The sequence below is a fragment of the Anolis carolinensis genome, chromosome 2 (genome assembly GCF_035594765.1).
Source record: "Anolis carolinensis isolate JA03-04 chromosome 2, rAnoCar3.1.pri, whole genome shotgun sequence".
Lineage (NCBI taxonomy): Eukaryota > Metazoa > Chordata > Lepidosauria > Squamata > Dactyloidae > Anolis > Anolis carolinensis.
In genome coordinates this window covers 87,453,611-87,474,107 of record NC_085842.1, presented here as the reverse complement: position 1 = coordinate 87,474,107, position 20,497 = coordinate 87,453,611, and the positions used below count along the sequence as shown (strand labels likewise).

Below are 20,497 nucleotides of genomic sequence, written 5' to 3'. Positions count from 1 at the left end.
CCTTTAACCACGTGGCCCTCCCCCAAACAGCCAACACATCTATCATGCCCGTCGGTGGCTAATAGTTTCTCCGAACAAGAAGCATATTTCTTAAAGAGAGCCATAGTCAAACAGTCCAATGTCATTTTACTGTGTAGAAGGGATAAAGCCAAAGCGTAGTCAATACAGTCCAAGTCCAAAAGGGTTCCAGAGAATCAAAAACTTCTAACAAACCGAGTCAAAAGAATATCACGAGAGGTTCCTTAAGCTGCTTGTAAGGTGGCAGAAAAAAGGGAACTGCGGCTACATCCCTACCCGGGCCTTATATGCCTCATGGGGAGGCCGGGCGGGGCTATAGCCAAAGCTTCACAGCTGAGAGTGTTCCTGAAGTATTGCTTAGGCATAATCAATACCATATGTGCTGATTCCACAGACACCACGAAGGAGAAGACTAATTTCATTCTTGAAACCAGTTGTTGCTTGTAGATGAGAAAATAGGCTGGTGATTCACTAAGCTAAAGAGCAACTCCAGGGTGTAATCTTGTGGTTTTAGAGTCAGATGAAAGGAAAGAAAGTTATTTTCTGCAAACATAAAACCAAAGGAATTCTCTTACAGACACTAAGCTCAACTGCAGAATATTCATTGGTGTTTAAATTATAACACTGTATTGATACATGACACCTAATTATATCATTACTTGATACCAGCAGTACCCAGTTTATGGCTGAAAGGAATTCCAGCACAGTTTTAAGCACATTTATTCAGAATCAAGCCCCTTGTATTTCCTGAGACTAACTCTTAAGAGAAATGTACATATGAATGCACCCTCATTATCTTGGAGCTCTCTCTACAGTCAAATTAGTATCCCCTAGAATATGATATCTTTTGCAGTATTTCAGTGCATCTGTGGTTTAAGTAGGTCCCCTTTTTGGAATAGGATTGAACTCTGGGTGTTGATTAAGATTTATGCTAAATCTCAACCTTCAATTATTTTTTAACAGGACAGTGTTCCTATGGGCTCTCCTGCCTTTCTCCTTTCTCTCTTCGTAAGTACTTAATAGCCCTGTTTTGTACAATATTAGCTACAAGTTCTGCACATGAGATTTCATGAAATACTTTCCACTTCTCCCAGTTGTACATAGCTCTGTCTACTAAGGATTCACTCCATGCTTATGCTTATGACAGATTTTTGTCTTCTCATTTAATCTCAGAGATCTTTCATAGTATAGTTTAAAGTCAAAGAAACATTAAGAAACCATCCTATGTGTTTGTGCTCCACTGTATTGTGTTACGTTTAAACTGCTGAGAAAGTGGGTCTCGTCACATATTTTGTTACTTTGACAGCACCCTTTATCATCTACATACACACAGGATTCAGGGTCTCCTTGACTAACAGTGTACTTGTTATGTTGCATTGTCTATGGTTCTTTTCTGCGCCTATACAGGACTAAGCATACATATGAACATAGTTTTGAAAAATAACTTTTTAGACTGCAATTACCAGAATCTCCAACCTGCATATTCAGTGGCCATGATACACTTCATTCATATATATTTTTGCCATGTCTTTTATTATATTTTTATTACTACACTTTCCAGAATCCTCCCAGCCAGCATGGGAATTGTACTCCAAGTAATGTTTCCAAGCATTGCTTTTACTTACCTTGGAGTGGTGGTTTGAGATTCACAAAGAAAAGATTATCAGGAAAGGGTATCTTAGTGAATATTATTATTATTATTATTATTATTATTATTATTATTATTATTATTATTATTATTATTGTATGACACAGCAAACAAGATAGATATGCTGGATTTCGTATCACAAATGCACAAGTCGAACACTTCCCAAGTGTCTAGGACTGTGTGATGTATTTTCGGATGATGCGTGCAGATCCCAGTAGGGTGGCCTTTTGCAGTTATTAATATTATTATTATTTTGCAGTTATTATTATTATTATTACCCTGCTTTATCTCCCCGAAGGGGACTAAAAGTGGTTTAACATAAAAGCATCAGCATAACCATTTGAAATATACAAATATACAAATATTAAAACAGGATTAAATATAAACAGTATTATAATATTCCAAGTTAAATACCATTAAAACAAATTCAAAGTTGTGTTGTCGATGGCTTTCATGGCCAGAATCACTGGGTTGTTGTGAGTTTTCCGGGCTGTATGGCCTTGTTCCAGAAGCAATTCAAAGTTAAAAACCACAGCAGTGCCCAAATTGATCTTAAAAACCTTCATCTGTCTAAATAAAAAGGTTTTAGCCTGCCGCCAGAAGGACAGCAGGGAGAGGGCCATTCTGGCTTCCCTGGGCTGGAAATTTCAGAGTTGAGGGGCAGCCACCGAAGGCTGTTGCAACAGAGGGAATTGTCTGCTCCCTGTAGTCAGCCCCAGTGAGCAACCTGGCTGCAGCTTTTTGGACCAGCTGAAGATTTCGAGCACTCTCCAGAGGCAGCCCCACGTACAGTGTGTTACAGTAACCCAGACACAATGTAACTAAGGCATGTACCATCATGGTCAGATCTGGTTTCTCAAGGAACGGCTGCAGTTGGCGCACAAATTTTAATTGTGCAAAGGCTCTCCTGGCTACTGCCGACACCCGGACCTCCAGGTTCAATGCGGAGTCCAGGAGGACCTCCAAACTGTGAACCTGTGTCTTCAGGGGGAGTCCAGCACAGGCTGAATCCCTATTCCCTGGACTGCCTTCTGACTGACCAGGAGTACCTCTGTCTTGCCTGGATTAAGTTTCAATTTGTTTGGCCTCATCCAGTCCTTTACTGATGTCAGGCACTGGTTTAGGGACAGGACAGCTTCCTTGGCATTAGGTGGAAAGGAATAGTAGAGCTAGGCATCATCCGCATGTAGATAGCACCATACTCCAAAACTCCAGATGAGTTTGGTTTCCCAATGGTTTCATGTGTATGTTAAACACCATGGGGGACAAAATGGAAGCCTAGGGAACCCCACAGGTCAACAACCGGAGGTTCGAACAGGAATCCCCTAGTACCACCTTCTATACGGCCCTCCAGGAAGGACCAGAGCCACTGTAAGACAATGCCTCCCAGTCCTATACCAGCAAGACAACCCAGAAGGATACCATGGTCAATGGTATCGAAAGCCACTGAGAGATCCAGGAGAACCATCAGGAACACACTCCCCCTGTCTAGATCTCTTCATAGGTCATCCACCAAGGCAGCCAAAGCTGTTTCTGTTCCATAGCCAGGAGTAACACCAGATTAAAATGGATCTAGATAATCCGTCCCATCCAGAAATCCCTGAAGTTGGGGGGCCGCCACAAGCTACAAGACCTTACTCAGAAAAGGGAGGTTGGACACTGGCTGACAATTATAGAGGGGTTCAGGGATGACTTTTTAAATATAGGTCTCAAAACTGCCTCCTCTTAGGCAAGTTGGAACTTTGCCTTGTTCCAAGGAGGCATTGAAAAGTACTTTTAACTTCACTTCTTGTAAGGAGAGACCAAACTACATATGATCTGTTCTTGTATAAATATTTTAATAAATACAATTATACTAAACTTTGAGCTGATGTTTCTTATGCATTGTTCACAATATTTTGTGTCATTACTTTAGCCACCTTTTCCTATCTCCAAATTCTCTTCAAACTGTGTGATAGTCCTAGAAGAGCATACACAAGAAAACGAAAATGTAGTAGCTATGGCCTGTCATTAAGGAGTCTATTGATTACATCCACATGAATCAGGTTTGGGATTGTTCTCTAATATTTATCTATGAAAGACAGAAGCTTATAAGGAGACAGCCAGAAGGAGAGGGCAGCAGATCAAAATAAGCTCTCTGACTGCGCTACGTTCGTGGACAGACGCTGTGAGGAGATGCTAGGGAGATAGTGCCAGGGCCACGGACGTGGAAGAGAGAGGCCCCTCTAAAGAGCAGCAGTTGATAAGGTACGTTAGCAGCATCCCTTCTGCCCACTGAAAGAATGATTCGGAACAATCCACTTTCCATATCATTGCCAAGAGTCCCCCACAGATGTTATGAGATGGATAGTCTTGGATTTGACACACAAAGCCCACCATCAGTTTCATAAGGTAGTCCTCAGTGTTTTAGCAAAGGACACATTACTGACAAACTCTGGGCAGAACCATTATTGGTAACATAGATGGCAGCCAACCCCCTTGGGCATTTTTCTTCTTTTGGACATGCTAATACAAATTTTTCCTTTTTCCCTTGCATCTTGACCAGGATGGGGGGACCAGAGGACGACGTTGTGCCATTGAAGCAGATATGAAGATGAAAAAATGATGGAGGTGGCAGAAGACAGCCCACTCTTTTGTCATTTTGATATAGGAGATAGAAGCAAGAGCCTTCCTGATGCAGAGGGCGAATCGGCTATAGACAGAGCAGACTGGCCTGTCTGCACAAAGAAGTGTCATCCTTGAATGTATAACCAAGAACAAGATGGGAGCTCCACTGCCTGTTGTAGGGTGGTTGTATTGGGGCCCTGTTAGTGTTCTCATATTAGCTAGCAAATTAGCTAGTACGTACTGTAATGTGAAGTGTACAGATTTTTATTTTTACTTTTATTTTTAATTTTTGTATTTGTGGAGTGTAAATGTGTATAATAAACAGTAGTAGAATCCTATATCAATGTGCTTGTGGCATTGATTTATCTACATTACTTCTATGTTACTTTATAAACACATTTTTCTGCTTGTGAATTTAATCCTATGTTTCAGTTCATGTCACACAACAGGAACTTGTAATACTACCTACTTACTGGGTCAGCAAGGTATTGAGGGAAAGGAAATAAGGGATATCATTTAGATCAGTTTTTGTGAACATAGACTTTGGATACCCAGATACTACTGTCTAACTAACATACATTTGAGTAAGTGTTGTCATCCTGGATGTAAACTAACAGCGTATCTCTTATATGGATGAATTGCTTGTTCTATGCATTTTTATACAATTAATAGAACTCTAGGTAGTTCACAGAATAGAGGTAAAACCACCAAAATAAAGTACAATGAAAAATCTGAAAGTAACATATCTGATATTATATAAAAATCTGAACAGTATCACTTCATGTTGCTGGTAAAGGTTGCATATTTTGGGGAAAAATTACCGTATTTTTCGCTTTATAAGACGCACTTTTTTCCCCCCAAAATAGAGGGGAAAAGTCAGTGCGTCTTATAAACGCAATATGACCTCACGAGGCGAGGAGAGGAAAGAAAGAGGGAGAGCGTGCACGCGCGCACACACGCAAACAGGGGCGCGCGCTTGGCTGATCCCCATTGCTATCTTTCCCAGTTCCTGCTTTTTTTCCCCTCCTCTTCCTGGTTAGGAGACCCTTCCCTTCCCTGGAGAGAGGGGCGTTGGAGAGGGGCAGCTCCTTTGCTAAAGTGCCAAGCTTTATGCACCAAGCTTTACGCACTGCGCGCCTCCTCTTCCTTTGGTTTGGAGGTGTTGATCCCCATTGCTATCCGTCCCAGCTCCTCTTCCTCCTCTTCCCCTCCCCTTCCTGGCTTGGAGACCCTTCCCTTCCCTGCAAAGAGGGGCCTTCCCTTCCCTGCAAAGAGACGCATGGCGCGCCTCCTCCTGGGCACCTCCTCCTCGGGCTTGTGGGCATTGATCCCGTTGGCTCTCCTTCCCAGTTCCTCCCCTTCCTCCTCCCCTTCCTGGTTCAGAGACCCTTCTCTCCCCTCCCTTTCGGCTCTGCTCTTCGTCGGCCATGGCGCAGGAGGAGGAGGGCGCGAGCCCAGAGAGCGGCGGGCTGTTGCTGGAGCTGGTGAGCTCCCCGCTGAACCTGGGCCTGCTGGGCCTCTGCCTCTTTTGACATCTGATGGGGCCCTTAAGCGGTGCGTCTTATCACCAGGTGCGTCTTATAAAGCGAAAAATACGGTAAATCCCTTCCAGATAGAAAACTGAAATGAGAAGGTGAGAACAAAATGTTTTATGTTCTGAGGTTTGGGTTTTTTCCAGCTCAATTTCTGTCACCAGCCTGAAAGACCATAGTACAAAAGGCAGTACAGTATGACTTCCATATTCACAGGAGATACATTCCAAGACCCACCAGGAACCCTACATTTTGACAATACTTGGGCTGTGGTAAACCCAATATTTTGACTATACATTGACTCTAATCACGCCATAGAATCACACTGGAAGATCTAGAGAGGCTAATAAATAGCTGATGGCAGTATTTTTTGGAGCGCAGTTAAGTGAAACTGTATATCAAATACATAGATAAAGGGGTCATACTGTATTTAGAGGTGTGTGAAACAGCTGAAGTCTGATTAGTAATTAATTTCAGAGATTTGGATTCAGATTCCTGTCTTCTCCAGCACTTGCATTATCTTGGCTTTCTGGCTCAAAATGAAGCCCCCTTTTTATCTCTCACAATATTAACTCCTAGTAAATACTGTACAGGACCCAAATTCCTCGGCTTGAAATGCTTCCCCAGTTCCTTCTTGAACTGTTCAATTTCCTGTACTAATCTCGCAGAAAAACACAGACCGTCCACAAACACAATGAGTGTTTGGTAATCTTGGTTCAGTCCCCATGTGTCCCCTCGGGTGAGAAGGGTGGGGTATAAATGTTGTAAATAAATAAATGTGAACATGAATGAGTCTGCCCTACTTCTAACAAAACCCATTTCCTCAACCAGAACCTCACTCAGACAGTCGTGCCAGGCAAGTCCCGCCTGTTTCAAACCATAAAGAGCCTTCTGTAAATGATAAACCACATTATCGTCCCTGTCCTTTGTACCCAGTGGTGGCACAATATATATAGTTTCCTTCAAATCAGCATTTAAATAAGCAGTGTTGATGTCAAAATGTCTGTAAATCCAAACAAGCCGCAATGCTTAAAATCAGTCTAACTGAACTGGGACTGACTATGGGAGACTATACTTCTTTGTAGTCAATATCCTTGACCTATGTGAAACCTCTTATCACTAATCTTGCCTTATATCTGACCTTGCCATCGGCATCTACCTTGTGCTTAAAAATCCACCTGGTATCAATGGGATTTTACCCTACAGGTAATTTTGCTGGTTTATATACATTGAGCCTCTTCATGCTCTCTAGCTCATCCTCAATAGCCCCTAACCACAACTCCTTTTCTTTCTGAGGCACACTTACTAATTCCTCAAGTCTGTGGCTCTTGACTCACTAAACAAATCCTGTATCTTTCAGGCTTTCTTATGACCCTTTTGGTCCTTCTCAGGCCCACATCCTGACTAGTGCTAAGCAACTTGCCATCTTCTTGTACTGTTGGCTCTTCCTTTATTTCATCCTAAGATGATTGCACATCAGATTTATCAGATTCCCTAGACTTGTATCGCTTAATGACAGGAGTCCTTTGTTCTTGCTGTTTGCTACCCTCATGAGTTCCCTCATTAGCAACAGGCAAGAAAACCTCACTATTTGCATGTACCTTTTCCCATTTTTGACTTCTATCAATATTAGCAGACCTGGAAATTACAATCCTGCCATCCTTATCTAGGAACCTCCAGGCTTTCGCCCCCTGTGCATAACCAACCATAATCAACTTTCAGGCCTTATCCTGCCCTTTTCTCTTTATTGCCTTGGTATATGAACCCATACCTCTAAACTAAAAATCCTCAAATGTCCCAGAGGTGGTTTCTTTTGATAAAGCAAATCATAAGGAGTGTTTTGCTTTGTCTCTAACCAGAGGCTATTTATCAAATATCCTGCTGTTAGTATTGCCTCTCCCCAGAGATTCTGAGGTAGACCTGAGTCTTCTAGCAAAGAGTCTTTAACAATTTGAATTTGTTTGACATAATGTTCATTCTTTCCATTCTCCAGATTGTGAGAGGTAAACTCTCCACCTCTGTCGGTCTGCAGTGCCTTAATCCCAGCATTAAATTGCCTTTTGACGTAGGCTACCCAGTTTTTGAATATGCCAAAGAATTCACTCTTCTGCTTTAAAACAAAATTCCAGGAAAAATTGGAATAGTCATCTAAAATACATAAACAGAAAACTTCCCCTCCTTTACTGGGCTTAAATGGTCCAATCAGATCTGCATGAACTAGATCAAAAGCTTTCTCTTAGCTCTTCTTTCAAATTGGTGCAGACTGGGCTTTAGTCTTCTTGCAAATGTTGCAATCTAGAAATTTCTGGCAATCCTTTAAATTTACACCTTCACCAAAGTCCTGCATTTTGTACAACACCTTAAAACTTTGATGTCCCAATGCCCTGTGCAATTCATTTATTCACTCTTGATGAATGGGAGTATATTCTTGTTAATCATGTTAACCTCACTTTGATTACCCCTCGAATTTAACACATACAAATCTCCTTGCAACTTTACAGTCCCAGAAAGTTTCTTCCCTTTTAAGATTGTAACCTTGCCCCTAGAGATATTCAAATCATACCCCTGCTTATCCAGAGAACTCACGGACGAGGTTATATTCAATCTCTGGAACAAATAATACATTTTTCAACGTTCTAGCCAAATGCTTAACATAAACATCTTCCTGCCCCTCAACATGGTAACAAACACCATCTGGAAGAGAAACTTTTACATATTCAGGTTTAACAAGATTAGAAATTAGCTCTCTCTTATTCACAACATGCTGAGAGCATCTAGATTCAATGAGAAAAATGTCCTCATCTTCTCTGTCTCCTTGGGACTGCACCATCTTGACATGCGATGAACTTCTCCTCTGGTTCACCTTCCTCTTCTGTTACTTAGGACAGTCCCTCTTGAAATGTCTAGGAGACCCGCCGCTGAAGCATATCTTTTTGATCTTCTCTGTCTCTTCCTTGGTTACTGCTGGAGCTGCTCCTGTCGACTGCCTTCCCTGGAATTCCTGGCCACGATCCATTCTCCTCTTCCAGTTGGCTGTTAATTTTGCACAAATGTACTGCAGATTTAGCTGGCTCTTTGGAAGCAATTCTAATGCATTAACAATGCTATCAGAAGAATCGTCCATCAAGGAGAGAACAATATACATTTGTTCTCTTCTGTGAGGTGAAATCCTCTCTCCTCCAGCTGCAAAACTAAAATCTGCAGTGTTTGCAAATGTTCCTTCAAATGTCCATCCCTTTGCAAATGTGTTCTGTATAATTTCCTCACAAGAACAGTGACCAATGCTGCTGAATTTGAAGAATAGATTTCCCACAGCCTTACCCAAATCTCACGGGCTGTTGCCAGCCTGCCAATGTGGATTAACTGGTCATCATCCACACTAAGAATGAGTGTTTATCTTGCTCTTTCATCTGCTCTGCATTGTTCCTCTGCAGCCTGCTCCTGGATCGGGGCCACTGTGCATCCCCACAAGGATTCCCTCCTCAGATAACTTTCCATTTTAAGTTTCCAGGTGAAATAGTTATTGGTCCCAAGCCTGGGAAAAGCTACAAGATTCGCGTCCAACTTCCAGGTTCATTATGCCAAAGCACAGCTTCACAAAATCACAGCTACAGTCTTTAAAATAGTCTCTGCAGTGGCACTTTACACAAGCAGGTGTGAAACTGGATCAAACAGGCTGTAAGACTGGGCTCATAACCTATTGGGGATTGTGGGTGATAGATGGAAGCTCTTACATGCTCCCGTGAGTCCAGGAGACACCCTGCAGAATGATGCACCACTCAGCTCTGCAGAACAAATAACATAGGAACTTTTACTGAATCCAAAAGATCAACGGAACCATGGTATTTACAATAGTCCCTCCGATTGCTTATAGAAATCAGCAATTAATAGGCAATCCTTCCTTAGGCCATGAGTCTGCTTCAGTGAAGATCAACAGCAAACAAGGCCTCAGAAATAATTAGGCCTCTCTCTGAGTATAGAGCCATCTTCTTTCCAGTCAGCACTCAGTAGACTCACACACTCAGAGAGAGATACCAGTTCAAACAGGTTCTCCAGCAGCAGGATAGCAACAGATACAAACTAATTCCCAGGTCCTTGCGAAATCAGCAAATCGGCTCTATGCATTTGATTTTCCAGTTAACACACATATAGTATCTTTGCATACCATGACAAAACTATCTGTTATATTAGAGTTCTATAGCAAATAAAATAGTCTCACCCATTCTGTGATTTGCAATCAGTCAGCAACTCTGGCTTGTTTACCCAAGTGAGCAGACATGCGTGATAGTGCTGTAGTCAATCTGTTTTTATAACTTTTTCAATATTTGTTTGATCCTATGTCTAATGAGGGACTGTAGTAGTTGCTTTTCATTTCAGACCTAAGCCCCGACTGGAGTGGATGTAGACTAGAGTGGGTGATGTGCATACTGCAGCATGGCCTGAACCCAGCCAGTTTTTCAGCCCCTAGAAGTATTGCCTCCACAAAGTTAACTGTTTGTACATTTAAATGAGGGCAAAACACATGCTTTAAAGCTTCTGGGAAGCTGTTTTGAAAAAAGGTGTGAGGAGATTACACTGCCCTCCCCCCTTCAGAATTTCAACTACCCACAAGTTCTGGGAATCTGCCACCAATGTGTAATTTTCAAATCAATTAAATTTATTTTCAGTACTTTTGCCTTGCCTTTTCATAGAATTTTTTAGCCTGTTATATGGAAATAGATTCTTCTTTGTGGTCTCTGCACCAAGACCCCATTCAGAACCTTCTAGTGTTGAGTATCTTGGAAGTATTCTTAAATGATACTGGATTAAGAGTTTACTCAATTAGGTGAGCCCAGCTTGTTGATACTTTAGGAAAATTATTTCAGCTGTGTTCTGACCCTGTTTCTTTTACCCATCCCTCCTTGAACCCAGGACAAAGATCATAAAGTTCTATGATAAGTTGGGATAATATGGTGATTTTTTAAAGTTTTATGAAAATATAGCCTTTGTTGGGTTATAATTTGGATTAGCTAATAAAGGTCCTTCGTTTAATCCCACTCCCTGTACATCTAGATTTGAAGCTCTGACCCACCCAGTGTGCATTTTCTAATGTCTATGGTATGCACTTAAGTTAGAAAAGATTGCTTTGACAAATGCTCTTTCCATCTCATGTGTACCTTTGTAGATGGGTCATGTGTGGACCTGGCTAGAGCCCAAAGGGGAAGTCTTCACTGAATCTGAGAAAAGCAGCAGTTGCCAATCTTCCTGCAGTTCTCCAGACTCTAGTTTGGATCTTGAATTGAAATGGGGAAATTGGAGAGAAATGGAAGAAACCGATGAGGAGGACTTAGAGGAAAGCAGCAGCCAAGAAGAGAATGGCAGGTCAGAAATTGGTGACCTTGCAGCATGTGAAAAAGTCAGCACCAAGAATAAAGAAGGAGCCGAGACGTGCAAGAATGAAATTGTTTTGCAATTCATATCAGAGGTATGTCTAATAGTAGGTGTAACGGACCGGGGAGAAGGTGACCGTGAGATGATATGGCTGCAAATAGTTCAACGAATCAGCTGGAACAATCTGTTGAAAAAGAATCTACTCAGCTACAAGGTCTGCCTTTGGTGTGAGAGCCTCCCAAATAGGCTATTTCTGTTTTATTTAGTAGAGACATCTAGATGGAGGTGAAGGTGAAGGTGAATGTGAACATGAACATGAAGGCAAGGAGGATAAAGCTATTAATAGGCACTAGTTACAATAGTCAAGGGTGGTTCACCCATTAGGCGAACTACGCGGTTGCTGAAGGCGCCATGCTCTGGGGGGCGCAGTTGAGGCGCCTCCTGAGGCGCCTCTAAGTTGAGTAGCTTCTTGTCTTTTTTTTCTTTGTTTCCCTCCCCGCTGTAAGGGGACATGCCCTCTCACGTGCGCACATGCGTGCATGAATGCGCATACACCCCTGCCTCCTCCTCCCAGACTCGCTGCCAGAGGCAGGCAGGTGAGGAGGGAGGCGTGCCCTGAGGGACAACAAGAGAGACCTTCACCGGCGCGGACAGTGGCAAGGTAGGGACGCTGCTGGCGCGAGGAGGAGGAGGAGAGGCTGGGGCCGGCTGGAAGTGGGCAGCGCCAGGCCCTTAGGGTCTATGGTGGCCCTAGTGGGCCACAGTAGGGCCTAGGGGCCTGGCGCTGCCCCCCCCCCCCAAGCCGGCCCTGCCCTCTCCTCCTCCTCCTCCTCCTCCTCCTCCTCCTCCTCCTATGGAGCCCAGTGCAGACAATGGCAAGGTAGGCACAAGGAGGAGGAGGAGGGGGCGGGGCCAGCTGGGGGAGGCAGCGCCAGGCACCTAGGCCCTTCGGTGGCCCAGGGCCACTGTAGGGTCTACTGGCCTGTTGCTGCCCACTCCTCTTTGCCCAGGAAGGCCTCGTGATCATACTGGAAGTTCTGGTTGTCTTCGTGCTGCTGCTCGCTGAGCTGGGGCTCCGGGTGGGCACCCCTCTCCTTCCTGAAAGTGGAGACTCCCAGGGGGCCACCCAGGCAGAGCACCAGCACCACTCGTGGCAGGACCCTGGCCGGGGAGCCCATTGTGTCCTCTGGGCAACAGAGAGCAGGGGGGATATTCAGCAACTTGTAGGTCAGCAAAAGGAAATCAAAAGGACTAGCTACTTGAGAGGGTCAAGGGAGCCACGCTACTTGCAAAAGCCTAGCATCCACGTGTGTGGACCCGAAACCCTGGCCCTTCAGTCTTCTGGGTTCAAGAGGTCTTGACCTCCTTCCCGTCCCGCCCGTTCATTCATTCGTTCGTCCCTTCCCGGACAAGAAAGTATCGCTTTCATAATGCCCAGGAATGACCTAATTTGGGCTGGGCGCTGGGATCCCCCTGTCGCAGCCATTCAGGAATGCGCTTGCAGATGCCGCGTTCTGAGCCCTCTCCGATGCTACGGCCCTCGCCATTAGCCGAGAGAAGTTTTCACACTGTGGGCAGGGACGAAAGGAGCCTGCCGGACCGCTCCATTTACAAGGCGGCTTGGGTTGCTCCGGAGGCACGAGAGAGAGAGAAAGAGATCTAGTGGTGGGGAAGCGCCCACTGCCAGCGCAGGTCTGAACGGGTTTTTATCCGAAACACATGGCCCAAGCCTGTGTATATTTGCCTGGGAGAAATCCCCAGGGAGTTTTCCAAGTAAACAAGAAAAAGAGCGATAAGAAGACCAATTTCCCTGGTAGTGGTTGGAATCTCTCCAATGCTCTCCTGGACCACCGTAGAGCCTAGGGGTTGGTGCTGCCCCCCCCCCCCCCAGCCAGCCCTGTCCCCTCCTCCTTTTCCTCCCGCCGGTGGCGTCCCTACCTTGCATTCGTCCGCACCGGGCTCCATAGGAGGTGGAGGAGGAGGAGGAGGAGGAGGAGGAGGGGGCTGGGCCGGCTTTTGGGGGGGGTGCCAAAATTCTGTTCGCTTACACATGAAAATTACCTAGGGCTGGCCCTGACAGTAGTAGTATTCAACATCAAAGGTAACCTGAAATTAGTTGTTGGAAACACATGGAAAGTCTTATATCAAACTCAGGTCCTCTGGTGTTTACCCCATAAGCATTTAGTCAGCTATTGTAGAAACGGGAAGCTCAGCTGAAGGGACCTTTGCGCTGAGCCAGCATTCCTCACACTAGCCTTTCATGCATTAGTCTAGTTAAATAGGCAGGTTCTAATTCTGATATTCTATCCAGTTCTAATCCTGATATAGATCTGATATTATTGGAATGCAGTCCTACATTACCACTCTGTCTCTTACTTTAATTCTTATGCAAAGTTCACCTATTGGGAGGAAAGAATATAGATGAAAAACCCATATGCTCTGATCTCAGACCAGTCACTGGTTCTAGAACGGTCCAGAACCTGCCATTTTCTGTTCCAGGTGACCCATTTGATGGAACCACTGTGCATTGATGGCACAAATCTGACACAAAGTCCTCATGCTCTTGATACCACTGGTGAGAAAAATGGGAAAGGAGGCCTGAGTTACAAAGAAGACACAAAGGAATTTCTAGTCCACATACAGGAAGAAGTGAGAGAAGAAAGTACCTCTCAGATAGTTAAAAAACAAGATCTGGGGTTGAATTTGGGGTTCTTGTTTGTCAAGTGAGCCCATTCATGTTCTCTGGTCACCAGGAGGAGGTAGCTGTGGAAAACACTGAGGAGGAAGCTGAGGACTGGAAGGACAGTGACTTTCACATGAGTTACGGAAATGATGACCCCAGTCCCTGTGGAACCCCCTGGATGAGCTCTCCTTCCACAAGTACAGCCTCCTTGCCTTCGTAAGTAATGCTGACACATTTACATCTCAAACTTCTTGTGTACAAAAAGCAGTATGTCTACTCCTCCCTCAAATGTAAGCACAGGTAAATGACTTGAGGCCTGCTGTCAAAAGCTCACACCAGAGAATTCCAAAGCATTTTGTATTACGTTTTGGACATAAAAAGATGGAGACATGAAGGCAGGGCAAGGAGTGACTGTCTAGCCAGTGACGAGATAGCTTCCAGAACAATTTATGTAATAACTTTAAGTATAATGCAAGAGGAATAGGAAGCATAAATAATTCCTGCACTGTGTTCTCTATGTTTGTTTGTGTTTGAATCTGCAGCCTAGCTATCTGTCCGAATCAAAGTCTCACTTGTTAAAAGGTACACACTACGTTGTCAAGACTGAGAGTCTGATCACAGTTACAAGATTATAAAAGTCTCGCATTTTGAAATTTGATGCAGTGGATTGTTCATTGGTTAACCTCAGAATACTGTTCAAACTATCATCCTCTGTATTCATTGGTTTACTAACCACATTACATCTCATTGAGCTAATGCCTTTTACCGGAAATTAGTTTTGATTCCCATCCTTTGTGTCTCTTTTCCCTCTCTACACTCCTAACTCTTATCAGTCCAGGTGCAAACAGCCTTTCATTGCTTCCTTACTCTGCAGCAGTCCTTTAATTCCCATACAACAAATGTTTAGCCAAATAGTCTGCCTAAAATGTCTATATGTCATATGCCATCAATGGTGACATTTGTGGCATGACTTCCAGGAAATCATGACAGTTTGTGATACCGTATCTTCCAACTAGATGTCCTCAGATTAAATCACAAATAAGAGTGGGAATGATTCCTGCCTTAGGGTGCATCTACACTGCAAAATTAATGCAGTTTGACATCACTTTAACCTACACAGCTCAGTGCTATGAAATGCATGCATTTGTAGTTTTGTGATGCACCTGCACTTTTGTAAAACTACAACTCCCATGATTCTAAAGCATTGAGCCATTACAGTGAAGATGCACTTTTAGTTTGTGGAAAGCCATTGTCCATCAATGGAGAAATATAGAGCTAAATGGACCGGTGGTCCAACTTCGCATAAAACAGCTTCTTAGGTTCATTCCTTGAAACCCTCATTATGGCATGTTAGCTTTGACACAAGAGCAGTGTTTTGAAACAATAAAACAGTTAAGGAGCAACATGTCGGGAGGTTCATACTACACAATGATAGCAATGTAATACTACTTTCAGTGCCTTTTAAAGTTTAACAATGGTCTTTCGTCAGCTGTCCCAGGATCACTAGTGGTTCTGGATTTGGGTTACAACCTAGTGGTTGCATCTTGTGCTGGCCAGCTTTTATAGTTGTTTGGAATTTTATAAATTAGCCACTTGTACCATTTTACTTTCATCCCGCTCTGACAACTTCTCCTTAAGTATAGTATGGCTCATGTTGTGTCTTTTACTGTCTAGGACGCAACCAAGTCAAGAGGATTTGCTCCAACAGCGCTTGGTCTTCAGAAGAACTCTGCTGTCCATCTTGAAGATGGTGACTGGGCACAGGTGTGTTACTGTGGTTTGGAGAGGGGAAGGGAACCAAGGTACATTCAAAGTCATCATGGCAGTTAGGAATGGGCAAATATGCCAAGAGCTGGTAATTTACTCTAGTGCTACTTAAAGTATTTCTTCATAGACTGTTGCCAGTCTGTGAGCTATTGGATGTTAGTCCACAGCAAGTTTTCATTAAGGAAATAGTTGTAGCCAGTGGGCTGGAAAATTGTGGTGAAAACCTGGCTGGTCCTAGGTATCAGAAAGCTTACTCAACCAAGATGGTTGATCCAACAACTTTTGATTCCATTTCCCGTTATTTTCCCCTCTCTTTCCCTTCTTCCCCCATCCCTCATATCTAATTAAAGGGATACAATCTTGTACAGTTCTGGCCTGGAGAAAAGCTTGATGCTTCAGCCTTCTCCTTTACTCTCAGAATTTTATTCTTAGCATTTTTAATGGTGAACATGAACTATACACTCATTCGGCCAGACAGCTGAGTTATGACATCTGCTAATTTATTTTATCAAAAATCATTCCTAGGTTACTTCATACACAACACATGGCATGAAGTTCTATGATGGATTCAGTCATTGGACAAAATATATAGAAAACCCTAGTTCGCTTTCTTTATCCTGTCTGGCTTTCTCCTCCTAGGTTCAGTGGACCTTTCTTGAAGGCTGTTTCGGAGAAACAGGCTCCTGGTTATAATGAAGTGGTGAAGAGGTCAGTTGGGGAGTAAATGGGAGAGCTGGTGTGGAGCACAATTTTAGTGGGGTTGCATTTTTATTTCATCTATGTTCTACACCAGTTATATTCCTTGGACTGGTGCCATTGGCTGTCACTGGCAAGTTTCTGGGAAAGAAAGAAACAATTGCACCCATCACTAACAAATATAGTAGGGTTCCTGATACACTGGAATAGAACTGTTCTATGCAACGTTGTATACAGTTCTATATAGTGCCATTTTCTCGATGTTTGGGGATCTAACCGAATCCTCTAAGACCCAGCTAAATGCTCCAGAAAGCTTCAGACCGACAGAACCATTTCAGCAAAAAATGACCTTCAGCCTATATTGATGCTATTTTAATTTTGGAAGACAGTAGAAAGCATTTGCCTCTCGATTCTTTGTGATAGCTGCTGAAAGACAAGTTCTCTGTATTTGGCAGTGAGCATACTTAGCACTGCAATATTAACACGGATAGGCTTTCCAAGTATCATTACATATAAATACAAGCAAAATAATATACTACACACTGGAATGCTGTCATTTTGGTTTTTATTGTTTGCTTGTCTCTCTCTCCTCCCACAGCAGTGTTTCTGCCTCCTCCAGATAGTAAATAGTGCCAACAATATTTTATATGCAATTAAATTTCAAAGACATATATGGAGCTGACTCCCAAATATATGGGCCTTTCTCAGAATTCTTGATGATCAGTGATTTACTTATCTCTTCTTAAAATGACCATTCCTTAATATATTCATTTTTATTAGTCACATTTCTGTTGACTTGAGTCTCACTAGCTCTTGGACTAAAATGGCACAGATTTGGGGGCAAGAGTAGGAAGCACACATTTTTATTGGTTTTGGGAGTTTTGTGAAAATGAGCTTCTTTGTGAGTTACGATAAATAATTTTTTGGACTTGCTACCTTCTATATGTGTTGGATTGCAACTCCCACCAACCTCAGACAGCATGAATAACCGAATGGTGGAAGTCATAGTACAGGAAATGTGGATTGTAGCAGGCTGGGAAAGCTGCTATAAACCATTAACATTAATGTCTTCCTGCGTTCTATAGGCCTATGGATCTTTCCTCCATAAAGAAGAGCCTCTCCAAAGGCCAGATTCAGAGCATGATCCAGTTGCAGAGAGATCTCATGCTGATGTTCCAGAATGCTATAATGTACAATAGTTCCAACCACCACATACACCGCATTGCTGTGGAAATGCAGCGAGAGGTCCTGGAGCAGCTCCAGATGCTGGGCGAGGTCCTTCTGTGCTCAGAAGAAATGCAAGGCTTCTTGAGAGGCAAGGAGCTTGTGTGTGGTGGAAACATTTACATTAGTCATCCTAGTGTAGGGAGATTTACTGTTTTTCTCTCCTTCTAGGTGTTGAGGACCCAGACGACTAAAGCCCATCTGAAGTTGAGATGCCAGACTTCAGTCCACCCACCTGAAGCCTTACTTGATAATTCAATAAAGTTTATCAGTTGCATAACCCCTTTCCCTTTCCTAAGATCCTTTATGTTCTTATATTTCTCCCATTTGTTTGTTAGCAGGCTCCGTTATAACTTGAAAATTAATGATAGTCTGGTCAGTGCTGACTCCTGGAAAATCATTCTCTTCTTAACTGAACCTTAGTGAAGAAGAAATGAAGGGAAAGAGAAGCTCAGAGCATTAAACCAAAGTATGTCTATTGGCATCATAAGCAAAGGCTTAGAGCCCTTTTGGGTAGTTAAAGTACATATGTTTTCCCATAATAAATGTTGTGTTGACTTTTAACTCTCCCAGACCTGTTCTGTTCTAGATTGCCGCAGGATGTACAGCCTATGCTGTTTTAATTTTTTTTTTGGTAGCATGCTAGAATTGAACGATTATATAGGTGTTAATGACAATATATGATTCACCTTTTAGGATTTTCAACACTGGCATAAATTGGAGTGGGTAAAGTGCAGACCACAGGACTCTGTAAACACTGCATGCTGCAGATTCATGTAAATGTCTAACAGCTACTAGGTGGTGCTCAGAAACCTTTTACTGTGTTTATTATTTATTTATTTCATTTATATGCTGTTTTCTCACCCCTGGGGAGACTCAAAGCTGTTCACAACATAAATGGCAAAGATTCAATGCTTCACATCCATATAAAAGAACATTACAAGTCTAAAAGCAATCACATATAGCCATACATTAAATCATTAAAAACTATACAAACCATCAGCATAACCATAAAACATTAAGCATTAAGACATTTAAACATTGCTTCGATCCCATGGTTTCCTTTAGCTGCTTGCATATTGGTGTCATTCGTCGAATGCATGCTTCTTCATGGTGTCTGTGAAATCGCACATATGGGTTTCCCTTTGCGCTTGCGCAATGCAGTTCGGAACCTTCTAGACCTTTTCTATTGAAACATTTTGATGGTAGCCCCACCTACTCTCCCAAAGAGTATATATGCCCAAAGCCGGGACTACAGCCTCGGTTCTCTTTTTCCACACTGACTGCAGCTAGGAACATTCAATTTGTGCCTTTTTTACTTTTAATAATTGTCATGTTATGTTGTTTTATAACTATGTTATTATGTTGTGTTTTAAATTTATGGACTGTTTTTCTTATGTAAGCCACCCCGAGTTCCTTCGGGGAGATGGAGGTGGGGTACAAGAATAAAGTTGTTGTTGATGTTGTTGTTATTATTGTTGTTGTTGTTGTTGTTGAGGGACAGTGTGCAGTGATGGATGTGGCCCTCCAAAGAGTTGCCCCATCCCTACTATAAATGAACCCAGATTAACAATAATGATAAAAATACATGTTATTCGTTTCCCACCTCTCTGTGGGGTACGACACAACTCCATACATAAATAAAACAAAGGACCATCAAATACCTGTATTTGAAAACATAGTTTATGTCCCTTGTTAGAGAATATAGAGCAGGCATGAGCAAACTTTGGCGCTCCAGGTTTTTTGGAATCCAACCCCCACAATTTCTAATAGCCTTAGGCACCTTTCTTTTCCCCCTCAGCTTCTTAATCGACTAATATAGAGCATTACTTCTTGAAACTGTTGGTAAAGGTTTTCCCTTGACATGAAGTCTAGTCGTGTCTGACTCTGGGGGTTGGTGCTCATCTCCATTGCTAAGCTGAAGAGCCGGAGTTGTCTGTAGACACCTCCAAGGTCATGTGGCCAGAATGACTGCATGGAGCGCTGTCACTTTCCTGCTGGAGTTGCAGCTATTGATCTACTCACATTTGCATGTTTTCGAACTGCTAGGTTGGCAGAAGCTGGGGCTAATGGTGGGAGCTCGTCCTGCTCTCCGGATTTGAACTGACAATTTTTCAGTCAGCAAGTTCAATAGCTCAGTGGTTTTACCTGCTGTGCCATCGAGGGCTGCTTGAAACTGTATTTTCTATAAACCATTACTAGCAAACGACGAGGCTTGGAAATATTACTTTCTTGACTACAGTTCTCAGAATCTTTCAGCCAATGTGTCCACCTTTCTGCGTCATATTTCCAAGAATTGCTAAATAGCTCCTTCACTGCTAGTGTTATCTCAACATAGGTCGGACATGAGAGCTGGTGGGAGTTATCAACCAATTATATATGATCATAGTTTGTGAAATCAAGTCTGCTGGAGGCAAATAAATATTACACACAAAGGAAAATGAAAAAACATTGAGCACGCTAAGTTTAAAATATATTTCATGAAACTTTATTCCTTCACATTGAAGAAAGAATGAGACTTCTCCTTGAAGAACCTGAGGGAGAAATACAATGTTCAGAATGTGTTGTCGGCTTTTATGGCCAGAATCACTGGGCTGCTGCAAGTTTTCCGGGCTGTATGGCCATGTTCCAGAAGCATTCTCTCCTGACGTTTCACCCACATCTATGCCTCACAACCTCTGAGGATGTCTGCCATAAATGTGGGCGAAACATCAGGAGATAATACTTCTGGAACATGTCCATACAGCCCGGAAAACACACACAGCAACCCAATGTTCAGAGTGCTTGCATTTATAAAAAACATAACAATTTATTCAACAGGAGTAGATCATAAATCAAAGCAAAACACAACTAAAATCCGCAAATAGATTGCTACTACAAATAAATTTATTAATAAGTGCCTAAAACAGAGATTTCCAAACATTTAGTGTTGCTGACACACCATTTTTAGAC

The 20,497-nt window shown here is 42.8% G+C and overlaps 1 protein-coding gene across 5 annotated transcripts in view; it reads left to right on the top strand.

The window, feature by feature from the left end:
* brd8 (bromodomain containing 8) overlaps window positions 1–19,018 on the top strand; it is a 48,745-nt gene extending 29,727 nt beyond the window's left edge. For 4 of the 5 annotated variants that reach the window (XM_062970152.1, XM_062970154.1, XM_062970153.1 and 1 more), the window contains 8 exons: window positions 982–1,026; window positions 10,970–11,269; window positions 13,675–13,824; window positions 13,929–14,074; window positions 15,533–15,622; window positions 16,265–16,333; window positions 17,407–17,636; window positions 17,717–19,018. In XM_062970152.1, coding sequence (XP_062826222.1) covers window positions 982–1,026; window positions 10,970–11,269; window positions 13,675–13,824; window positions 13,929–14,074; window positions 15,533–15,622; window positions 16,265–16,333; window positions 17,407–17,636; window positions 17,717–17,739 — 1,053 coding nt within the window. In that variant the 3' untranslated portion in view covers window positions 17,740–19,018. Of the gene's footprint in view, window positions 1–981; window positions 1,027–4,211; window positions 4,612–10,969; window positions 11,270–13,674; window positions 13,825–13,928; window positions 14,075–15,532; window positions 15,623–16,264; window positions 16,334–17,406; window positions 17,637–17,716 lie in introns of those variants that run through there. The other variant, XM_008104987.3, reaches the window with a different exon arrangement.
* Window positions 19,019–20,497: the final 1,479 nt, after the last annotated feature.